This window comes from Liolophura sinensis, chromosome 7, assembly GCF_032854445.1.
Source record: "Liolophura sinensis isolate JHLJ2023 chromosome 7, CUHK_Ljap_v2, whole genome shotgun sequence".
Classification (NCBI taxonomy): Eukaryota; Metazoa; Mollusca; class Polyplacophora; order Chitonida; family Chitonidae; genus Liolophura; species Liolophura sinensis.
In genome coordinates, this window is record NC_088301.1 from 54,237,647 (window position 1) to 54,257,374 (window position 19,728).

General features: G+C 36.9%; 1 protein-coding gene across 2 annotated transcripts; it reads right to left on the minus strand.

The window, feature by feature from the left end:
* Positions 1–4,346: 4,346 nt before the first annotated feature.
* Positions 4,347–19,680, minus strand: LOC135470146 (F-box DNA helicase 1-like). 2 transcript variants are annotated; one of them, XM_064748921.1, is made up of 19 exons: positions 18,798–19,680; positions 17,935–18,062; positions 17,134–17,257; positions 16,101–16,294; positions 14,621–14,728; positions 14,332–14,429; positions 13,609–13,687; positions 13,098–13,187; positions 12,495–12,720; positions 12,017–12,182; positions 10,741–10,877; positions 10,300–10,396; positions 9,953–10,077; positions 8,172–8,247; positions 7,773–7,961; positions 7,339–7,452; positions 6,430–6,548; positions 5,431–5,557; positions 4,347–4,480 (listed from the first exon to the last, which is right to left on the minus strand). In XM_064748921.1, exons 1-18 carry the CDS (start codon positions 19,569–19,571, stop codon positions 5,441–5,443), a joined length of 2,961 nt encoding a protein of 986 aa, XP_064604991.1. In that variant the 5' UTR covers positions 19,572–19,680; the 3' UTR covers positions 4,347–4,480; positions 5,431–5,440. The 2 variants fall into 2 exon arrangements, with proteins under 2 accessions (XP_064604991.1, XP_064604992.1); XM_064748922.1 differs by lacking the exon at positions 18,798–19,680 and adding an exon at positions 18,393–18,776.
* Positions 19,681–19,728: the final 48 nt, after the last annotated feature.

The following is a 19,728-nucleotide window of genomic DNA, read 5'->3' on the forward strand; positions in this document are numbered from 1 at the left end:
ACCTTGACGACTCCAGAAGTGGTTATTCTCGGCTATAAGTAAGTCGTTCCCTTCTCAGAACCTCGGAAGTGGAAAGAGAGATAGGCCTATCTCAGAATGGATGCTCGACTGTTATTAGCAGCTAGTGGTTCCAGAATCACGTCTAAATTAGACATTTAACCTATACATATATCTAAACTACACCATATTCCATGTGTTCGTGACGGTCGTTCCATAAAGTAATACTGAAACTTGCATACAATTGACTGGTAGCATGCATGTATGGGGCATGCTAACATAACATCGTTATCATGTTGCTACTTATGGATAATGCATTCCGCTGGAGTCTAGGAGGTGAATGTCGGATGTAGTGCAGAAACACCTGAATCTGACCACTGATGCTTGGAGATTTCATGGGTGAATGGCATTGCAACATCCAGTAAACTGAACATGTAAGGACACTAGAAGTTGTATTTTTATAGCTCAAAAAAGTCATCACGATTGTTTACTAATGTTGCCTCCTAATTACATTGTACCGTTAACGTTGTATTCCAAGCACTCATATACAATAATGTCTCTCGAATGCACACTTACTCTGTTTTCAGAGCTCTCTCAAAATATGCAGGGATTCTCTGAAAAAACTCCTTCGCGTGTACACTAATAATATATTTACATATGAGAGTTCTAATCTCCAGATTGACATTTTCTTCATATTCTTCAAATGTACGAGTACGTAATCCTGTGGATCAGTCCGTTACAAATCAGTTTTCCCGAGGTTTTTTAACCTCGTTTACCTCCAAGACCAGTTACATATCAAGTTCGAGTTTCGATACGTTTCGTCCATTTTCATCACAATTATGACTGTTCATTAAAACAGCTAGATGTGTGTCCACGGAATTAATCACCATTTTTTAACGAAGTCTTTCTAATTTTATACTATGTACTTAGGCCTCTGCTTAGAAAAACTAACAGATTGCATATAGATATTTAAATGACCAGGCAGGAATGCCTGTAACTACAGTATATCATTCTGCACTAATCCTGATTCAGTGGGGACGGGAAATAAGTTACAATTACGTGTAAAATGTGTGAGAGTATCGCATATGTCTATTCTTAAGAGAATGAAGGAAATCCGATCGTCAGAAAGAATGGCGCCCTTCATTCACCGCTTGAAAACAGCAAAACTTTTGTTCTCTCTGTTCATCACACACACACCCGTATTAAAGAAGAAAAAAATTTAAAAACAGGGCACTATAGGCTGAAAAGAGCACATATTTTTCTATCCGGTGGTGACTGCTGCATAATTTTGCGATTTTTTCTCGCCATACACGTGAAGTCTATAAACGGCAGAGCTGGCGTAAATCGCTGAGTAGATCGCATCCTCCATCTTAAACACCCTGTAATTTATGCTGGGGGTGTGTTGTCTCTCAGCCAGTGAGAGTCGTTAAAACTGCCGGCTTGTTCGTGTAAACTCGGAACCTATGTCCAACATTCCGGTTTCCGGATCGTCAAGGGGAAAACGAACTGTACTGTTCGCTAGCTTCTGTGAAGAAGAGTTCTACCGGAAAGGTACGAACTGCACTTCTTCGGTTTCCGACGGCAAGACTTCAGGACTAGTTCTTATCCAAAATGGAGTCGCCCACAGCGGATTTTGGATTTATAATTTATCAACTTGAGGTACATATTAGAATTTTTGTATGGCATGCACCTGCGAAGAAAAGCATACTCTTTTCATTGGTATTTGATTGATTTTCAAATTTTCTTCTCCTTTAACGGAAGCCTTTGGTTGCCGTGGGAAGCATTGCAGCCGATAGGCCTACAGATCAGCGCATAAATCAGACAGATGTTTCTCTCAGCCTTTACCACTCATTCTAATAGAAGGGGGTCCCTGTTTCGAGTTTGTACCATATTCTGAAGCACAGAACATTATGCGTCAAAAGTTTATGGTAGGCCTATGTCGTTATAATCACGACTGACCCGACCATTGACTTCTAAAGTTCCACGTTTAGCTGTATATTTCTTGGGTTTCGCCTTATGAAGAATTTGATGATTTACACGTCTATCCAGTCACATGCAAATGTAACTATAGAGAAAGTAATTTACCATGTGGCGACACGTATTTTGTCCAAGCCTGACCACTGGTGAATCGATAGCTCTTACAAGTTTATTATTTCCATCGGATAACCTGGTTGAGGTTCGCCGACACATTGCCGACGTGTTGTTAATCCGCAATATTCCCTTTACTTTTATTACTGACCTTTCGAAACAAAATTATAAAGTCTGGTAATGTATATGAAATCCTGCAACATTGTCTTTTACCTTTAACCTTTCGCATAGATAATCCTTTTACCGCGTTATGGGGACCTAAATGAAGACATGCATGCGAAAATGTCTTAATTATAAACACAACCAGATTCTAGGTTTATATGGTTAAAAATATATCTATGTATTTCTTTCAGTGAATAGCGCTCTATGCGGCTGTAAATGTAGCCGTAAATTTCAGAATGGGTTACAAACATGAATATCGATAGGGATAATCATGCAGTCTCATAAGCGATCGACTTAATAGTCCTTCGCTGTCTTTGATAGTCTATTTCCGTTTCACCAGAGTTTAAGAAGGAATTTATACACGAGTAGCATATTTTCTAGCTCTGAATTTTTTATTCCACGTGTTATGTCGTTTATTGCTGCTTCACATCACCAAAAACTCTATCAGATTAGGAAATATCAATTGTTTCATAATAAGTACCTATTTACCGAAGAGACAACGTGGTTGATGTAAGATTTGCAACAACATCGGATCTGGTTGGGGAAAGTCTGGTTTGTAAAATCATTATTTATAGTTCCACTAAACTAAAATCCTGTAAGCAATGATAGCCTTGGGCCAAAAGCTATCGTGCAATAAATCAGACAAATAGATTCATGGTGACCAAGTTTTTGAGGCTTGAAGAGTCGGGTTTTGGGCACACACTTGACCCCTTTTCTCTGCATGTTTAGACCAGTTTGATAAATCTGAAGCCTGTCATGCAGCACACATGAATCCTAGTAATTTGCTAAACCTTGAATTAATTAGAGCGTCCTAACGGAAACAGGGTATGATATTCGCGGAAATGTATCTATCGTCTCCGTGACAGTTGGTTTAAAGCCAATTTTTGAAGCTTTGTTGGTTAGTTCTAAGACCAAGCCTTGGAACCTTGAATTTGACTCCCCGAATCTCTAAACTGGTAAGGACAAATGAATTGAAAAATGACATAAATTCAAAACATTTGGTATATCATTTTAACAGACGTCACTTCGAAAAATTGGCTATCGCAAGCTGTAAAACGTTTTGACCAATGATCCAGATGATAAAAGTATAAATGGTGATTGCGATTCTTTCAGATTTATTTTCCGTACATCTTCTGCAAGTGGAGTGAATCTGCTGACCAGTAAGATCAAACTGTTGTCCAATAGGACAATTCACATGTTGGAATGCAGTCCCCCCTATTAGCTCAGTTGCATCAACTCATGTTTTCGTGACACAATTTCTTTAACTTCTGCATAATTTTCAATCCATCGCTGATACATCATCCTGAATAGCAGCCCATTTTCTAAATTGTCATTCAACAAAATGACCTCAACACTCATCATTTTTATACCATTTTATACCAAAGGCAAAAGTCAACAATAATAAACAGCAGTCATATTGATCTTTTTTCCATCATGTATATAAGATACAAAACATGTACATTCAACAAAACAACAGCCATGCAGATGAACAAATTCACACACCTGCTGATAATGAACACAGCTTTGGAAAAATTCTATTTTGTTTTACATTTGAACGAATGCATCAATGTTAAGTTCTGAAATTCAACAGAAAAAAGCAGAGACAAAAGAAAAATCACATGCTATCTTTCTTGGGACAATCATGCATACAGCTTTGTCAATACTCGAGGAATGTCCTTATGGCCGTTATCATAAAAGAAATGTTGTAAGAATGGACCTCTTGAGAACAACATAATTATCAGTATCACAGTAACAAATTATTAACATGACTAAAACAAAAATAGTTTTTGAAAAACTTATGTTTATACAACAACATCCAGAAACAATTAAAGTTTTACAAGGGTACAAGGGCACATGATGTATAACATTGTTTTGTATACACTATGAACAATACAAATTTTGTATACAGGAAAAATGTTTTTTTATGCTGTCCTTTTTATAAAAGTTACATACTTAAACACACGTAAACCAAAGACAAAAGTTGTTTTTTTTTTATAACACTGTGGGGCACCTGCACACCCTAATATGAAGCACCTAGAATAAGCTGGAGATGAAACAATGGCAAGAGCCAAGACAATGGCAGCACTTTCTGTGAGAGCAGTATTTAACTCTCCTCTTCTCCTCCCTTGACACTGTTCCCAGGGAGCTGTCCCAGCAAGTCAGCCCATATGCCTCTTTCCAGCCGAACAGTTTCTGGGGAAAGCATTCCACCAGTTATCTTACTTCCATCACTCTGCCAACACATGGAAAATTTTCAGGTGTTTAATTTACTGGCCATTGAAATTAAGCAACTTCAAAATCCTGATATTAGCTTTTCGACTAGATATTCAACAGCTATATAAACCCAAAACAAGAGCAAAAGCAAAGATATATTAAAATTAAAATCTTTTTATGATGTTGTAAATTTGACCAATGGTTTATGGAAATTTTAGAAAACTCCATCCACTGGTTCTTTACAAGATGTTTCAAGGTGTTGCTAGAAATCTATTAAGGCTACCATCTAAGTGATCTAGAAAAACAAACTTCAAAACCATTCAAGATAATATGCATGAGAATTTGGCTGCCGAATTTCAAACAGCTGGGGTTTGCAGTTTTCATATTAATTTATTTGATATTCAAGTATATTTCACTTGTACGACTACATCGTGGTGGGAGGCAAGCAAATCAGAGCCTGAGGAAAACTCAAGACCATCTGAAGGTTGCTGACAGACCTTCCTGCATACAGGTATAACCTGACAGGAAGCCAGCATGTGACAGATGAACTCACAGTAACCACACTGGTGAGAGGCTCCTAGGTCACTGTGCTATGCTAGCAGTGGTTAACCACTAAGCCAGGGTGGCTGCTGCTTGAACAATCTGTTTCAATTTTAACCACTCACATGCAAGTGATTTCTGTGACCCCAGAACGCATCTTTTTCTACTGACGTCATGCAAACCTGTTTTGTCCCCTAGGTCTGTTTCCGCCTCTCTTCAGAGATATAAACTATATTATTTGGTATCTTTTTCTTTTAAGACTTAAAACATTTCAGCACCCTGTACATTTGTTTACATTCAGAGTCTTACAGGTATGTAAATAATGAGCAATAATCATTATTTTCACATCATTTCGCAAAATTTTCATTTTTACCCCGGTAAAAACTTTCTTTAGCAAATAAAAGATTCTTCATAAAAAAATGGACTCACCAAATGTAGATCACTGACCATCAAAGTGAGAGCATTTGGCTGAAACGACTTCGCTGTTTCTGAACAAATAAACGGTTTCTTTTGCTGCCTCCAAATCTTTGCTGAAGGCTATGTATTCAAAGTTTTCCTGAAGTAGGAACAGAAAATAATTTTTTTTACACATAATATGCAACTTAAAAGACTTGTGCAAATGCTTTTTAACAAATAAATAAATCACAAATACAGGCAAATGTTTTTAATTTTTACTTCACATCCTCAGTGATGTCTGTACAAATGCATAGATATCCCTAGATGATAGATGCAGGGTGGCTAACAGATGATGGCTGGAGGATTGCTAAGGGATGCAGCCATCATCCATGCAATAAATTGGCACTCCAACTCCACCCAGAACATAATTCAGAAAATTAATTTGATTCGGGTTAATTCGTTTTCCATATTTTATGTACCATCCCATGTTAAAATTAGCAGGCTGACCAATGTCATATCGGAAAGGGAGGTCATTCAGTGGCCGCAACATTGTATCTCAAAATTTGCGTATCAGCTGAAAGTGTTGCTGACAATGCTCTGGTTAAATATTTAAAACATATTTTAAAAGTTATTGTATATGCACTACATGTATATTTAATGTTATGTTCAAATGATAACTGATTTCTGCTTATTTCAGCTGCTTTTTAATTTAAAATGGAGCTGAAATCTGGTTTTGTATTTTGGACAAAATGTTTAATTTATTTGAGCCTTAAAGGAAACCTCTAAGAAAACATCAACTCAACTCTGACGACATTTTCCCCATATCATGCCTTACCTTACCTCATAACAACTGATAAGATAAAACAAGGATTTAAAACTATTTGCCACAAATGCATAATCGTAATCTGATTTAAGATCATGGTCCAATTTAGAACTACATGTATCTTCTTTAACAGGAAACAGCAAATAATAATTAGTTCAATAATAATGTCGTGTATGTATGTTTAAAGGTTGGACGTGGGCTTCACTTACCCCAGCAGCTTTAAGGATATCTCGTAGAGCAGGTGACACCTGCAGCACCCTCTGAGCCCTGGTAATTGCTACATACAGAAGATTCTTCTCATCCTCAGAAGGGGTGTATAACGAATGCACTATAAACAGAAAATCAAGGCAGTAATATTTAAGCTTGTTATGTTCAGAGGTTACTGTTTCTTAACACAATGTCAAACAGAAATAAAATATAGCTTGCCATGTTCAAATTGCCACATCATAGTAGATTGAAGTCGTTTGAGAATGAGGCTTGTGGCCCCTCAATCTCAGACAGACATGTTGTCAAATATAGTCCAGTGGAAAACTCCGGCCTTCGGTGATCTGAACATGGCAAACTACGTTTTATTTCTGAAATAATGGCAGGTCCAGTCACCTAAAATCTCTGGAAATTTCCACCAACTAACTGTGAATTGTAGTACATAAAAATTATTGTGAAAAATCATGTGAAGTTATGAAATAGATGTACTGTTAATCATATTTCACAGAATATTTCACCATCATAGTAAACACTAGGGCAACTAATTTGTGATAAAGTCCCTGAAATTATTTGTGATTTACTGTAAGCCCAGTATCAACTCTAGTGCCATTTTCTTATCGTTGTCATTGACGATCAAATGAATACTTTGAAATCACAACATTTCAACTCTCGAAACGTAACAAGCCATGGCGTTTTGAGAAAATTATATAGACTGCCAGCTTTGCGTGGTTCATTTCTGAATTTCAGCGTACACCTATACAAAACAACAGAAAACCTAACATAACCATCATAAAATCATGGTTTACAAATTTACAGCTCCAGTTCTAAGACTAAACTAAAAGGTCAAAAGTCATCTCTAAAAGTAGGATTTCTCTCTAGGCTGTGGATCTTCTAACTGACACAGTCAAACTTACTAGAGCCATCGATCAGTTGTTGCACGGACGTCAGACAGGTTATGAAGTCAATGCCTAACCTCACTGCTGGAAATTCTAAACCCTTAGCCTTGTGTGCGGTGGTGAAGATAAAATCTAACACAGAAAAATGAAGAAACAACAAAAAAAAAGAATGTACTACATGATATGAGTGATTAACACCTAGGACCAGATGATGAACACATAGGCCCGAGTGATAAACACCTGGGATCAAGTTAGGTTTAATGTTAACATGAAAATCAGTTCACAGATATAGCACAAGATACTAAACAAGCAAGTTTGCCCCAATATGAAAATAACTTTAATAACATCATAATAATTGTCTGTACATCTAGCAAACATGCCCATATAATGCTTTTCATCTGTTCACATATTCAGACAGTAGGTTTACAGGTGTGGTGTACCTCAGTACTTACCAGCTTTTGCCTCATCTGACACATGTCTCCACTGAATGGCATTAATACATGTGGGTAAATTGTGTTGGTAGCATCGGACAATCTTGACTTTGCCACTTAGCTCCAGGTCCATTGTATCCTTGGCATATTTCTCCAATGCTTCAATGGAACCAAGGTGTTTGAGAAGCTTGCTAGTTATAGTTCTCCCTGCTGTGAAGTCAAAATATAGCACACCAATTAAATATGTTATTTATTTATTTGAGTACTGTTTAAAGCCATATTTAATCTTAATCATATATAAAGACTGGGTGTACACCTGGCCTAGTTTTCAACTTGTGGAAGATTTAACAATAACGGTAACAGTTTTTTTGCCACGATACAAACTTAGATCCATATAATGTATAAAACGAAACTCATTACCTTTCCTTCTTTCTTGATCAGACAGAGTTAGGGTATATATCTCTTGTATCATTGAAAATCCAAAGTTTTGAAAGCCCTAAAAAGTAAAACAAACCAAAATGATTTTCAGTAACTAGAAGATTGCATCAAGAATTTCCATAAAAGAAAATATGCAGGTTGCTGGTAGACCTTCCCACATACACCCGGAGAAGAAGCCAGACAAACTGTCTGTCAAAGGCCAATTCTGAACCTGAACCTCATGTGTTGTACCCATTCTGAACCTGAACCTCATGTGTTGTACCCATTCTGAACCTGAACCTCATGTGTTGTACCAATTCTGGACCTGAACCTCATGTGTTGTACCCATTCTGAACCTGAACCTCATGTGTTGCACCAATTCTGAACCTGAACCTCATGTGTTGTACCAATTCTGAACCTGAACCTCGTGTGTTGTACCCATTCTGAAGCTGAACCTCATGTGTTGTACCAATTCTGAAGCTGAACCTCATGTGTTGTACCCATTCTGAACCTGAACCTCGTGTGTTGTACCAATTCTGGACCTGAACCTCATGTGTTGTACCCATTCTGAACCTGAACCTCATGTGTTGTACCAATTCTGGACCTGAACCTCATGTGTTGTACCCATTCTGAACCTGAACCTCATGTGTTGTACCCATTCTGAACCTGAACCTCATATGCTGTACCCATTCTGAACCTGAACCTCATGTGTTGTATCAATTCTGGACCTGAACCTCATGTGTTGTACCCATTCTGAACCTGAACCTCATGTGTTGTACCCATTCTGAAGCTGAACCTCATGTGTTGTACCCATTCTGAAGCTGAACCTCATGTGTTGTACCAATTCTGAACCTGAACCTCATGTGTTGTACCAATTCTGAACCTGAACCTCATGTGTTGTACCCATTCTGGACCTGAACCTCATGTGTTGTACCCATTCTGAACCTGAACCTCGTATGTTGCACCAATTTTGAACCTGACCCTCATGTGTTGTACCAATTCTGGACCTGAAACTCAAGTGTTGTACCAATTCGGAACCTGAACCTCATGTGTTGTACCCATTCTGAACCTGAACTTCATGTGTTGTATCCATTCTGAACCTGAACCTCATGTGTTGTACCCATTCTGGACCTGAACCTCATGTGTTGTACCAATTTCATTTCAAGCACATTTAACCAGTAGACCACGGCTCACTCCCCACCTGTTTTAATGGACAGCTTGTGGACTGTCATATTATTCTATTTTTCATGATTCACAAAGGCTGTTTATGAATCATTTGTGAAGATTTATCTGTCTTTCCATTTGCTTGTCTATGACAGTGACATGAACAGGAACCTTTTTTTTTTTTCACGCTCAGTCTTCTATTTCCCATATTTTAAAACTGTCTGTTTTTGCATATCCATATTTTAGTATGAGCTGCATCTCTCTAAACAGCTTTGTATATTAAGACAAAAAAAAAAAAAAAACAAAAAAAAACAACTTAGGATCTCTTTCTATGTACATGTTATATTTAAAAAAAAATATGATCTGAAGTCTGTCAGTAATAGGATCTTCACATGACCAGTAATGAACTCACATTCAGTTTCTGAAATAACAAACCTAAGTATACAAGAGAAATATATGTAGACAGCCAAATCTCTGATGATACCAATCACATTGCCACCATTTTCAATCTCCTGCTTTTAGTACTTGGGCCCAGCCTATTTCAATTACTTGGAGCATCCCATTAATCCATAGCCCATGGACACAATGGCTCCTCCCAGAACAGTGCTTGCATAACTTACCCCGATTATATGTATTTTGTGCTCCTTTTCAGAATAGCAGCATTTTTTCACTGCTTCCGAGAACAACCCAAAATTTATGCGATTAATAATACAAATTTGACCCACAGCATCATTGCACACGGAGCCTGAAAAAATTCAAAAATGAAATCACTTACACTATTGACCAAATTTTTTTTCAGGTAATGTTACGGGTAAAAGGTAAAAAGAAAAGTTTTATGTAACAAAAACAAAGATGCTTTCTTGGAAAAAGTTGTAACAAAATGTTTATCATTTTATAGTAAATTGTGAAAACAAAAAAATTAATACATAGAGAATGATACAAAGAAATCAAAGTTTTCTGGCTTCACCTGGTGCATTACTTCCTACAAGGCATCTTCCTTCATTCTTTAAAAATTCTAGGCAAGTGGAAGCTACTCCTGCAATTTCAGCTCCAAAACGGAATGACTACAAATGAGAATATACAGTGTTATTTTGTTTACCAGTAATTAATTTCACAACAAAATCTTAATACTACTACAATGTGGTGTATCAACAAGACATTTTCATCAAACATCACAAATTTTCAAACAATTTCCATATTTTTCATGATATTTGACTTCAACAACTGCAAATTCCTCCTAAAAGTTTATGCACAGCAGAAATATAATAGAAATACAGATATTACAAAATCAGGACAGTTTGACCTTACATAGTAAAAGATAACTGACAGAACATGTGGATTGGGATGTTTGATCCATCAATATAAATCAAGTTATTTCTAGGCAATACAGCTAAAGAAAGGGTCTGACCTGTGTAAGGTAGAAGACACGTGAAGCCTGGACTGAGGCAAGAGCATTCACCGCTCCACGGAAAGAGTAGATCTGCTGGTGAGGATCTCCTACCAGAATCTTACACTGATCTTGGCTCAGCAGAATGTCTGCGACAGCTGCGTCATAACAATGAGAACATTTTTCATTTAATGGTTAGTCTGGTATAGAGCAAAATATATAACAACTAATAATCACTAACTAGTTCCTACCTACCTGGGTGATGCCATTTTGCCATGTAAGTTATCCAACATAACATTATATGCACCATGCATGTAACTCTGCGTACTAAATAACAAATGAGGTCTATGTCATCTGGCATGAAAACTTGATAAAGACAAATAGCCCATGCAAAAATTTCAGCTGAAATCAAGTAGTTCCACCGATAAGTTTCACTAAATACACAAGTACATGTACCTACATATAGTTTAACTTGTCAGACCACAGTTGTTCAAAAGTCTATTAGCTCTTCAGTCCTATATTAATTCACTCTGGACTTACATGTACATCACGTGAGATTTGTATTAGAATAACTTTTAATGCACTTTGGAACAGCCAGCCAATTTATAGTATATTACATCATAAAGCCAAAATTCCCTAGCCCTATATCTCTGTCATTGTTGTCCAATTTATATCACTCTGATGGTAATAAAACAGAATGCTGAAATACTGAGTCAAAAGGTTGTGAGGTTGAACAAAAATGAATATTAAAATAGCACTGCAATCCGATACTTAGAATCCACACTAATAATCAAGAGCTGATAAGTATATTGGCGTCACAGCCAAATGTTTCACATGAAAGTTTCAATTCTAGTGGATGGCCAAGTCCAAATAAGCCTCTACAACATGGCTAGTCGGAGAGTATCATCTGTCAATGTCATATCTGCAAAGCTGAATTCCACCCTCTCAGGTTTTGACCCTTCTCACTTCTTTTTTTTCCCTATGTATATATACATGTAATGGCAGACTTTATGTGCACTTTAACCACTACTACATCTTTCTCAACAAAAGATTCATGGCTTTTTTAACAGTGAATACACAAAGACATTTTGTTAACTTTTTCCAATATAAATGGTTTTCATGCTTTTCACATATCTGTGGTTAAAAAAGCCTTCATAAATGAACCACTGGCTGCAGTTTTCAATGCTTAGGTAAATATCATGTGGCATAGAATGCCATTTAACATTATACAGCAACATCAAAGCCTGAAATTCTCATACTGACATGCAAGTTAGGTGTACACTAGAAGTACATGTACCTGGTGTTAGATCCTGGGCCTCATCAATCAGAATACAGTCAAAGTTTCTCAGCTTGGGATGTCTAAGTTGATACAGCTTCAGGTACCCGTCGTGTGAAATCTTCACCTCAGAGCATTTGATATCCTTCATCTTGTTCCACAGAAATTGAGCATCCACAACATAATTCTGCAATGTTAAATACCATATGGGGATATTAGTTATCTGATTATTTATACCAAGTGAGCATTTCATAACCCAAGTCTAGGATACATTGTTGCAATGCTTGCTTATACAGTTCTGGAGGCGTTATGCTCATAAGAGCTATTAAGAGAAGTCTAGCCAGACACGTACAATGACTCTGCCACTCTCCCAAATTATCCCAACACCTGGGCATACTTCATGACAATGTGCTAATAAGACTGAGGAAGGGAAGGAAAAGTATTCAATTTGCAAGAACCACATGTACATTTGAGAAAAATGATGGAAATCATAACATACCTTCCTAAGATGTGGGCTAATGGGTGTCTTTAATCCCTGTTCTGATAGCATATCAGCTGGGGTGTGATCAATGGTGATGTACTCATCAGCAGATGCCAGGAAAGTCCTTACAGTCTTCAGGACATGCTTAGAGCGAATGTACAAGTTCTCTCCCTTTCTTGGCGGTAAGATCTGAGCAACCTCATACACTTTCATATCACCTCCAAGCTTCTTAGCTGTGTTATATCTCCAAACAGATACAAAAATAAGTATCTATGCATGTAGTCTGCTCATGTACAACCTTCTTTACACTAACCACCCTTAAATCACATCTTAATTCTGAAGATTATGAAATTTATACATTTATTTATTTATTATTTGTTTGATTGTTGTTTTAAGGACATACTCAAGAATTTTCACTTATACGTAAACAATACTGGTCATAAGTTTTATAAGTGGAAGAAACCACAGTACCTGGATTGAACTAGTGACCTTTAATAAATTAGCGAGGACCCTTCCTACATGTCATGTAAAGACATGCACTTGTTATGGGTGGAAGACAAGTGGTCTTAACTAATGTCTTTTTAAATCACAGGTGTTTCCAAGTATGATTTATGAGCTCACCTTCGTCCTACTGTTTCATAAGCTAAGGAATGCCCAGTTTTACAACAGACATTGGGGGGAAATTTCTTGGCAGCATGAAACCTCATGGCCCTGCAAAATATCCATGAAATATGATAATGACAAGTTATTTACTTATCAAAAGAACAAAATCTATTTCTTGTTTTCCATGACATGTTGTTTTTCATATTCGACACCTATTTTGCTAAAATAACTGCCCATCCTTTATATTTTTTGAAAATGATCTTCCACTTTATTATTTTTTCCTTATAATCCAATGAATATTGTAGAAAAAAATTTAGAACTCTTCAAGTGGCTCATTTTCACTCCAGAACTATTATACATTCTTGGAGAAAAGTCAAAATAGGAAATTACCTATGCTATGTTTACAAACCACTGCCTAGCCACTGAATTAAAGCTATTCAAGTACGGTATCAGAAATTATGCATACAGCTTGCTAACATAAAACTGGTCACAGGGAACCATTTCGAAATTGGGGAAAGAAAAAACTAACTTGTTGAAGACAACCAAGAGAAACCTCATGCTGGGTCTGATCTGTGTAAGTGCCAGTAGGGTGGAAGTCTTCCCTGTTCCTAGATAAAAAGAACAAAAACATCACTAATGACTGATTTTCTTTCTTCCACTGCACTTAAAGTCTTCACTTATATGAAAGGTAAGTCAAGAATGTGCTTGTGTACAAAATTGCCACAGAGCAGAATTTCTGAAGAAGCCAAATACTAAAAAATCATCATAAAAGTAAAGCAAAACAATTTACCTTTCATATTCAGTCTTTAGCTGTAAGTGTTTTAAGTGGATAGATAACATTATTTATTTCATTTGATAGGTGTTTTATGCCGTGCTAAAGAACATTTCACTTATAAGATGGCGGCCAGCATTATGGTAGGAGGAAATTGGGCAAAGCCCGGGGGAAACCCACGACCATCTGCACGACCCATCATCTCGGAGACCTTCCCAAGTAGAGGCGGAGAGGAAGCCAGCATGAGCTGGACTTAAAGTCACAATGACCGCATTGGTGAGAGGCTCCTAAATCATTGTGCTGTTCTGGCATGCTAACCACTTCAGCTGAGGAGGCCCCCGGCTAGATAACAGAGCTAGTATCTACGTCGAAATGTTGCTAAAGAATAAACAAGTTGTGAATCAAATAATTATGCATGGTTTTAAATCATGTTTACTGTAGACTCCTATGTATGTGTATAACAAGCTAAAAGTGACATACCTGCAAAAGCTACAATTTTAACAACTTCTCCATGCCTGATTTCATAGTTGCAAATTCGTAGCTGTTCGTTTGTGAGGCACAAATTTGAATCTCCTAATCTGTAGAAGAATAAATTATACCAAATTATTCTGCTTTCATGTTTCAATTAATTGTACATGCGAGGCTGCTTAGACAACTAATACATACATTTACTCCTGAGAGAACATGAGCTTTCCAGTTCTCATTTCTAACCATCTACTGACCAGAAAAAAATGCAAGAAGAAATGATAGAGAGTTTGCATGATCTCACCGAAGATGCTGTTCCTTCAAATTTCTTCTCAGCGAAGACTGGACATTGCCTTGGTTCCCTGCTGAGTTCTCGAATAAGTATAGCGCACAATACAGCCTGTAGTGCATTCTTGAGAAAATTAAAAAGAAAAGAAAAGAAAGTGTGAATATTAAAACTTTGGCATAATTACATGTGCTAGATACAGATGGTGTATATTCAGCATTTTGATCTGTACTTGTATGTTCATAACTTTCATATCTTTTTCCGGATGCTGAGAATGGTTGACTGATATAAAAAATGGCTGTTAACAAAATTTGGTTTGCCTTCGATGTGACAGGTGATTTGTGATATGTCTTTATTATTCATTGATAATAAGGTGACATAAAGTCAGAACTACTGTAGAATTAAGGAAACATTATGACGACAGCACACATGAAAAGGCTGAGTTAGTTAATGGAAGAGTACAGATCTGCATGCTTGAAAACTAAGCTGGGAAGAATGAGACATATCTTACATCCAAATTACAAAGTACAGTGACACTGGTCTAAGCAGATACAAGATTAAGCAGTGTAGGGTAGTGACAGAAAGGGTGAAAAAACTTTACTACCATCTGTGTTGCTGCTAAACTTCTGCAACCTATCACAGCACTAAGGTTAATTATAAAAAAAAAATTGAAGCCTAAAATGTTGTCAATTAACTTCCAGATTTGCACCATCTTCATGTACAGGGAAAACAATGGGTTTTACCATACTCACAGGAAACTATTTTCAAAACTATTCACAAGATGACATAAAGCAAATAAACTCCAAGATGACTGCAAAAATAAAAACTATTACCAGTAGGATATATACTATATACATAACTTTATACATCCAAAGCCTTCTTCAGATCATTGTTCACTTGGGACAACATTGCATATTTGCAAAGTCTGATAATCTTTTAAAGGTTCTGCTCAACTGCACAGAAGTTCTACATTTACCACAAAACAATGCTGTACTGGTATGGCTTAGTAAAGGTCTAACTAAATTATTTATCTGATAGTTGCCTAAAACTATATTCAAAAATTTTATGCTCGTACAACTGTAGTCTGTTATATGGATGGAACCGGAGTGCCCACGGTAACCACTGACCTTTGACAAGTTACCAATGAGCTTTCCAACATGTGACCTGCAGATAAGCAAACCATACTAATGCAAGACAAATGATGTTCAATCCAATTTAAATGGCTACAAAAGTGTCACAATTTGAATGGTAACAAGAGCATGACTGACTTGTTGATTTCACCAAGCATGCCACGGCCACAAGGACAGCACATAAGGGCATGAGAATATACAAATTCCCTTTGCAATGCCAGGTAAGATCTTGCCCCCTTTGGTTCTCTGCCTGGATTTAAGGGTTGGAATACTACTGCAGATTTCAACAATAAAACAACATATAATTACACAATTACACATAATTAATTATTATAGGCAAATAGTGAGAATTAGAGTAGGTGCATTACCCATTAAAAATCCCATTGCGTACTCGTAACTTGAATGCCAAAAAAAATGTTGCCAGGCAGTATAATGCTTCCAGAATCATAATGGATGAGCACTTAGACTGTATGCTGAGTAAACTGGTCAAGAGATTGGACACATCCTTCACAGACTTTGCGATGACCACAAGAATAGCCAACACACATGCAGGATGGGGTTCCTGAATCAAATATAAAAACATATAATCTTTAACTCATGACTGTTAATATCTAATTACCGCAGTCATCATGTAGATGCAATAAGATATCCACTACACAATAAAGTCATGCTGAAGATAAAAAGTTTCAATTTAGAGTTATTTGACTCTTGAGTATAACTTTAGATCAGCAATTAGAACACAGTAGAATGGATATCATTTACTCAGAGTATAAATGATACAGTATAGTTTTTAGTGAGAGCACATAGGAGCTATGAAGATAGGCTGTACATAGACTGATTTAACTTTCAAAATACAAGTACATGTACTTTGTACATGCTCTATGCAAATCTTACACCCCTACAGACTTCATATTGATTATTTAATACACAATCAGACTTGAGATAGCATTATTCTGTGAATTCAAAAAAGTTTATATATTCAGGCATTTTGTAAATATGGGTACAAATAATGCACCAAATGCATTCACACTTTTTTTCTTGGCTCCTGACAGACATATTACTTACAGAAACAATATAAACTGGAGCCATTTATATATGCCAGTGTAATGTGCTTTTTGTTCAAACAATACAATGGAACCCTCTTCCGTTTTAATGTTTAATTCTTCAACAAACTAAGATACCTTTATGTAGGTCATACTTCACTTACAAGATGGCAGCACAAATATTCACCCAAAGAGAGCTTAAAATATTAGCCATATCAGCGAAAGGCATGGGATCACCAGTCATGAAGACCACCTCACTTGAGCTATGAGTGCTACAACATTTTATTGACACCCCAGGCAACATACCTGCAAACACTATCAAAACATTGTGAAAGTCAAGGCTTTGTTCATAACTCACTCCAAATAGGAAACAATCCATGAATCTCTCATTCATCAAGGCAATGGCCCAATGGTATTTTGGGGTTTTCTGAAGGCATTCCAGAAGTCTATCAGAGTTCAACTGCTTGTGGTTCATCATGTGTCTAAAAACAAAACAAATCCCATTTAAGTGAAATGCTTAATAGTTAGAAAAGTCACAGGTGTTTTAAATGTACATTATTTTTCTGGAATTGGAGAGGATGACCCAGTGAAGATGCCAAAGAAAAGTACTGCACATTGTGAAGAATTTGACAATCATTCAATTAAGAAACAATCATATATGACAATGATAAGCTAGTTGTAGAATATTTTGCATCCAACGTTATAAATGAAAAAGGTTTATCGATCTTCAGGTAAATCCAACTGTTTTCCTTCATAGCTGAGAATGGTCTCAAGGCAGTCTGACCCTCAAAAGAGATGATCAAGCTGCAAAATTTGCAACGTCCATTAATATTGTTTTGAAATATCGTAAACAAACTTTTAAACACATGCAGTATATGCATCCCTCTTAACTAGGAAAATTTGCAACAGCATTTAAGATACTGACCTATATTCACTTTTGATGGTAGCTACGAAAGCTCTTTTTATAGCCACAATTTTACTTACTGATTGTGATTAAAGTTTTATCATGTTCCACATCCTGTTTCATCGCCAACATATTTAATATCAACACAACAGCACATTTAATCTTACTCTTTAATCTCAAATAAACATACTGTGTATCACTTCATATAGCAAACATGTAATACAGAACTTCTACAGTACATGTATGTACTTATACCTTATTAACCCTGTGAGAAAGTCATTTTTCTCTGCCATTCCATTTTCCATTAGGAGTTCAATCATCTCACTACGTACAGAACCATAGCTTTTTGATAGCTGAAAATACTTCTTCTTCCAATGCAAAAACTACAATGCAAATAAATTAATAATAAGACAAGATACATGTAAGAACTATGTTGCTGTGTCCTGTAATGATATAAATGCAACAGAACCACTGCAGTCTTCTAATATTTCAAGTTTTCAAAATGGATATAAATCTATATCCACAACTAATAAACATTTTCATTTTAATTTACAACATTTTACTCCTTACATGTATGTAACATGTTTAGCCTATATATTTTTAGAAGAACACAAATACAAAAGAAAAATTTCTTCAAGCCAAACCCCCAACACTTTAGATTCCAAATTTAAGTCTTAAAACCTACTCTCTCAACCATAAAATACATGTAGTACCTGGGGGTTTGATATGATTTGGTTCCAAGCTTTGCAAACTCTGTTTGCATTCAGATACAAGTCTTGAACTGGCAGGAAGCAGAAAATATTTTCCATGACTTCAGCTGGTAAAAGTTCAAACGTGTTGGTTTTATCTACAGGATCACATGGATATCTCCCGGAGCCCAAGAGTCCATACCTGTCTACCACATCTAGGAGATCATTGTCATTCATCTCGCTACTGCTGAAGGCATCTGAATCATCATCTGCATGCAACATTGTGGTGCTTTCAGTTTGAAGCACAGGCAGAATGCCATGGCTTTTAACATATGGAGTACAACTGCCAAGGACATTCCTAGACACTTTTTTTTTATCAGAGACTGAATCAGGACAGCACTCCACAACGTAAATTGAACTTTTTCCAACCTTTTTTAGAGGTGAAAACATTTTTGATGGTGTTCGCTGACTGCTCTGTGACGTAGATGGTGACATCTCCTGTGTGGAAAGCTCTGGTGTCCAAGCTCTCTCTTCACTGCCACTGGGGTTGCTTTGACTGTTTGTCATTTCCATGTCACTTAATGCAGTTTGGCTAGTTTCTTTCTGGCAATTTTCACTTGAGAAATAATTGGTTATGAGGTTCATCTGAGTGGGTCTACACTTAGAGCAACGCTTGGGGCTAGGAGTGTTTTTTTTTTTGGCAGGTGATCTCTCTTTACTCTCAAAGGAGCAAGTAGGTGAAGGCATGTTTCCAGTATAAAGTTTCTTACTGGATACAAATTCATTAAGCCTACACTCTGTGCTCTCTTTCACATATCTAGGCCTGAGACCCTGATGCGGGTCTCGCGAACTCCGAACAACTGCTAATGGTGTAGTCAATGCTGCAACACCTGTTGGAGATTTGCTGTACTTCAAGCAGTCAGTTGTATCTAGGTGAATCTTTATCTTTTTGCAGCAAGGTCCCTTTGGTTCCTCCACACGACTAGTCATGTCAGGTGCTACCTTACTACCTGGGAGACAAAGCTGTTTTCTGTATGCCTCATCATCTTTAATGGTGCTGCTATAACTAGGGCTACCGACGTGGTTCTCACACCAAGGTTTCTCGTTCAAGTTGTTGTTGTTAAAACTTTCACGTTGTAAACACAGTGGGTTGCAATCTTTATCCGAATTTGAGCTTGTCGCTTTATGTGGATGCTCAGACATGACGCTTGTCTTTGTTGCTGACGGTGGCTGGCTACTCAACAGGAAGGCAACGCATAGCAGATACACATATGTTCCTCTTGTCTCTTAGGTTAAGGTCTTGTCTTCCGTTTTCGTTTTCGCAGTTGGCATCTTATCACTGTCTCCAACAGCAACGAAA